Below are 5,422 nucleotides of genomic sequence, written 5' to 3'. Positions count from 1 at the left end.
CCATCCTGCCATTTCTCTGCGCTTTCTTGGATTAATATATTCATTTCACAAGGCCCGAACCTGGTCCTTCAAACGCTGAGCCATTTTATGTCTTATCGCGGCTGGGCCACAAAGGCCGAGTCTGGGCTCGTACTATTAGCATTAGCATGGGTCAGATACACCTTAACGTGACTGACACCTCGCCTGGGATTGCTGCTTTGATTGACACCTCACCTGAGCAGGTGGGATAACTGATAGCAAAGCACAGCAAAACTCTATCACATCTTTGCATAAAAATATTTCAGTAAAGGCTTAGGGAAAAAGTGAAACGGGACTAGAGCTTGGACATAGAGGTGTTCTGATGAAAGAACAGTGAAACTGTCTTTCAGTAAAGAAATAAATCAGCAAAACTGGACTCGATCGACAAAAGGCAATTAATGAAAACACCCTTGCTGCCATCTATCTATCTATCTATCTATCTATCTATCTATCTATCTATCTCTCCACCCATCCGCAGTGTAGTAAACATGTAGCTGGTTGTGATTATATAAGGAATAAATTGGTGCTGTGGTGTGATGCTAGTTATTTTACAAAAACAGCACATCCCAAAGTGCTTTATTCCTCTTATACTACATCAATGTGGCAATGATTACATTTTTTAAATTACAGAATGACACGTTTACTTTTTATCCATTATCAGTTATATTTAATGTTATGGAACATCCAGGAAACGAGTTAGCTCCTATTATCTCTGACTGTTACAAAGTGCTGACACTGGAGACTCCTTCCAAAAATGCTAAATAAATGCCTCCTTATAACAATAGAGCCATACAAGCCATACATCTGTCATACAAGTCTCTGCATAAATTGTTACTACAGAGAAATGATAACATATTAGGACAACAAGCGCTAAGCTAAGCTGAGCTGGGAAAACTATTCAACAGCTTCTGACCGAAGCACTGTGGCGAGGACTGGATGATATGATGATGTCATATTAATATCGCAATGAATTACGCCACAGTATGCCTTTCTGAGATATATTTGATATTGTGATTTTATTATTATTGTATTATTATTATTGTTATTCTTCTGCGTCTTCTTCTTCTTCTTCTTCTTCCGGCTAGGGTGTCTATGGCAGCCCATAGAACTGTCTGGTAAAAAGTTGTGAAATTTGGCAAACTGATTTGGAAGTGTCTAAGGAACATTCTGACCAAATCTGGGGCAAGTGTCACCACTGGGTCAAATTTGGGCCTAATTTGGATGTACATTTATGGTCATAACTTTTGAACCGTATGTCCAAAATGTAATAGCCAGGTTTCCCTGGATTCCCTAACAAAATCATTAGTTATCAAAGGAACTCTGATAACGGACTGGCAAATATGTGAAATAGTTCTTGAATCCCTTTACCCATAGTTATAGCTCTGCTTTCCTGTGATTGCTCATGCAACAACTGTAGCGCGTCTGTGAACATGCGGCTCACCGAGTCGGGGTGCTTGTCCCCCGAAAATGCTGATTGCAGATCAAATTAATTAGTTCATTTTGTGCTTAATGTTAAACATTCTAAAATGATTTGCAAATTTGTACAATTTTATATGAATGTATTTATTTTTATATGTATTTATTTAAGTAACAAATATTTTTAATATAAAAAATAAATAGTAAATAGAAAATTGAATAAATATTTCTTTTGTCAAAAATAAAAAAGTACCAAACAGACTATTTAAAAAATAAATAAATAACTTTACTGCTTTGCTACAAGTTTATTTGCAAAACCTAAATATCATGATACATATCTAGTATTGTAGAAATGTATTTGAGAATCATGATATATATATATATATATATATATATATATATATATATATATATATATATATATATATATATATATACACATACATATATAATCATATCACCCACTCGTACCTGTGGTATCAATATCACATAATAATTTCTCAATAAACCTTAAAACTACATTCCATTCAATTATACATATTTTCCAGATTTTTTTGAAGCAAGTCTATGAAACCATTATTGTTATTCATTTAATGTTAAAGCTCGTAACTACACACCACGCTCTGTTAATTTCACTTATTAAATAATATACATTAAGATAAAATAACTGCATGGTAATCTGAAGATTATTCCAAAAAGTGAAGTGAAGACTGAATCATTTCGACTGCAGTTTCGACTTGTCCCAGGTTTGACCTTCAGGTTTAAACCAACGTCAATCACGACATCACACGTTTCCCATTTGCCACTACATCTCACCGCCATATTGGGTTTTTCTGACGCTTTGCATCTCGTAAAGCTTTAGAAAAATGAACGATTTCTGTCTCATACGTTTGGTTAGGCGCGTCGTAAATCAGTGTGTTTGTGCCACGCTAAGAACACACATTGCTGTGAAGCATGAGTGACCTGATCCAGATGTGTGTATCTCCGTGAACACTGCTCCTGCACGTTGCTCTGCAGCATCTGCCACAGCGAGCCTGCGCGGCACAAACTCCAGTGTAAACACACTTCCAAACAATGAAAATTAATTAACTTGTGTTTAGATTATGTTCGTGTAAACCTTTCGGCCCTTGTTTTCAAATCACCTCTTTGGCTGCGGCGTGGTTTATTTGCTTTGTAGGGTCGCAGAAGGTCAGCGCTGAGGTTCTGCCCTCAGCAGGGAACCCAATGTTTATGTGGCTGCTTTGGGTCACATGTGACAATCGTTGTTAATACGCAGAAGAACATGTGACATTAGCAACAGATGCTGATACCTACTGGAATGTCTGTTGAACCAGAGCAGATCGCTTGATATTTCTAGCTATTCATAGCATTCACCTTATATTGGTCTCACTTATTATCACTGTCTTAAAGATCCTCCTGATAGAAGGTGTGTGTGTGTGTGTGTGTGTGTGTGTGTGCACCTACACACAAGATAAACTGAATCTGACGGCAATTTTTTTGTTGCCTAGGGGACAGAAATCCTTAGTATTGCTACTCTTTTGAGTATAAACTGCTCATTTTGATAATAAAGGTCTGCTTTTTTTTTTTTGGCATTGTAGTGAGTTAATGAACATGTGTTAGTTGTGTTTTTGTGTATCTGTGACATTACCTAAGCAGAGTCTCCCGTCCTCGTCCGAGTCACACACATGGGGTGCTCTGGCATTTCAGCAGCTGTGATCGATATTCAACTGTTTCCAAAATGTCGTCGGCTCTCGCTGTCACAGAGAAGAGCGCCTCTCATGTCGTGCTAAAGCCGTGGTTTGGAAACTCTTGCAAAACTACAGATATGGACAAACCTCAGCAAGCCAATTTTTAGTTTTAGGAAATTGAACTTCTAAAGGGTTTGATTATTGCTTGATGTTTAAACCGTTTTTTTTTTTTTTCAACTAATTTTATGGTAAATTTCAGCCTATACTGTATATTCACATGATTTTCGTGCATAATATTTTAGCAAAGTTACGTTATAATCTACAGTTATTGGTATACTTCTAGTTTTTAATGAATACATACAAGTTATGTATTATATATATATGTTATATAAATTCTAGTTATGAATCAATACAAATCACTGCACTGATAATCACCACAACATTAAATTAAAAAATATTACGCCAATAAGAGCTTGCTGTTGATGTGATCGTGCTGGTCCATATAAGAACGCTCTGTTTATTAATCCGTCTTAAACATGCTCTTTACGAAGGCTATACAACTCTTCAGTTGTTCATGGTAATGTTAAAGCTTGTTATTCAGTAGCGATGATGAATTATTCATTAACTACATTGAAACTAATAAAGGTTATATGCCTATATAAACATATGCGTATATAATCACTATTGGTCCACCATCGGGTTAACCTATTGAAGGTGAATAATGGTGTTTAATATGGTCTATCTTTAAATGTTTAATTGGAATAAATCTAATTATCTGCTTTCAATGGTAAAATTCTCTTAAATGCTTCTTTGATTATATTACACACCAATATAGCGTGTGTATAATATGTAATCTATTAGGCACAGAAAGAAAGAAATGAAGAAATTAAACATTTGGTGTCTGTATGAATCCAAATGAATCCGAGTGAACATCGTAAAGAATGAATTAAACAGTCGAGATTTTGCTGTTTGCGTATTATTAATCTTTTTTCTGGCGTGTTTAACCAAATAATTACATGAAACGTGTTCAGAAACTTTGACTCTTTGAGCATCTTTTGGCTTAAAAAAAAAAAAAAAAAAAAAACCCGAGTCAAACTATTCACATATTTTACGCAGTACTGAAAAGATTAAGAAGTTTAATTTGCATCTCATTGTTATACGATAAAAAGGGATTATATGAGCGAGAAGACCGTTATTAATTATATTTAGTTTATTACACAAAAATATATCATTTACACACATTGGCCTTTTAACAAATAATTCTTTAAGTCTGTAAAAAGTGATGGCAATGAGCTACATGGTAAACACATACATGCTGCATTTAGGCTCAATGTAAAATTAAAAAACAAAAACAAAAAAAAAAAACAAATACAAAGTTATACAGCGTATTAAAACATAAGGCTATAAAATACTTTTTTGGTGTATTTGATGATGTAGGATACGTTCTTTTCTCTGATACAGGTTGCTTTCATGTAATAATTTAAGTCAATTCTTTAGGTCTGTCTTCAGGAAACAGTCTTCAGAGCTCGCTGTGCTGTTTCGTGGTGAGACCTGAGTGAGGGAAATAAAGAGGGATGTGATGAGTGGGATTAGTCGATGGAAGAAAATAGTTTGTGTGTGTATATTTGAATGGTATTGTGTGTTTAATGATTTAAAAAAAAAAGAAAAAAAGAAAGAAAAAAAAGAAAGAAAATGATGCCTACCTGTCGTGGATGACCGGAAATGATGGCCTCAGAGGAAGTGCTGGAGATTCGGTTCTCTGAACATGTTCTCGATCTGTTTAAGGAATAATAATAATAATAATAATAATAATAATAATAATAATAATAATAATGCAGTGAATAAATAAATAGTCATGGTTAAAATGAGAAATAGAACACATTTGTCGTAGAGACCAGTGCTAAAGTAAGTCTTGATAGTTATCATTTAACATTTTTAAATGAACTCTAGGGGATAAATATTGTTAATTTTGTAAAAAAAAATTTTATTTTAATTTGACATAAATGCATGACGCATACCGGTGTTGTGTTGTGGACTGAGGCTGAGGCTGTGTGTAGGACTCTCACTCTGAGCGCTTGAGGTTATGTAATGGCTGCTCGGACTCACTCCCATTAAAGAGCGCACACCGATTAGAGGTCCTGCACCGAGAAAAGCGCCTCCAGTCCAGCTGTTCAGCTTCCCTATCTGACACGTGTAAATCCCGTTAGTGGATAAAAAAGCCGGGTGCGCGGTGACTGCCGTCGACAGACTGCTCGCTTTCTGGCAGTTATCTGGACTCGTTGCTGTTTCCGCGAGCGACC

General features: G+C 35.5%; 1 protein-coding gene across 1 annotated transcript in view; it reads right to left on the bottom strand.

The window, feature by feature from the left end:
* Positions 1-3,388: 3,388 nt before the first annotated feature.
* irx1b (iroquois homeobox 1b) overlaps positions 3,389-5,422 on the bottom strand; it is a 6,390-nt gene continuing 4,356 nt past the window's right edge. Inside the window, exons 2-4 of the mRNA XM_053638840.1 lie at positions 5,141-5,422; positions 4,826-4,898; positions 3,389-4,673 (exon numbers count right to left, since the gene is read on the bottom strand). The exon at positions 5,141-5,422 is cut by the window's right edge and continues 628 nt beyond it. Coding sequence (XP_053494815.1) covers positions 4,628-4,673; positions 4,826-4,898; positions 5,141-5,422 — 401 coding nt within the window. The 3' untranslated portion in view covers positions 3,389-4,627. The remainder of the gene's footprint in view (positions 4,674-4,825; positions 4,899-5,140) is intronic.

Source organism: Ictalurus furcatus, chromosome 12 (assembly GCF_023375685.1).
Source record: "Ictalurus furcatus strain D&B chromosome 12, Billie_1.0, whole genome shotgun sequence".
Classification (NCBI taxonomy): domain Eukaryota; kingdom Metazoa; phylum Chordata; class Actinopteri; order Siluriformes; family Ictaluridae; genus Ictalurus; species Ictalurus furcatus.
Note: the sequence above shows the minus strand (reverse complement) of the source record. Positions and strands in the feature narration are given on the sequence as shown.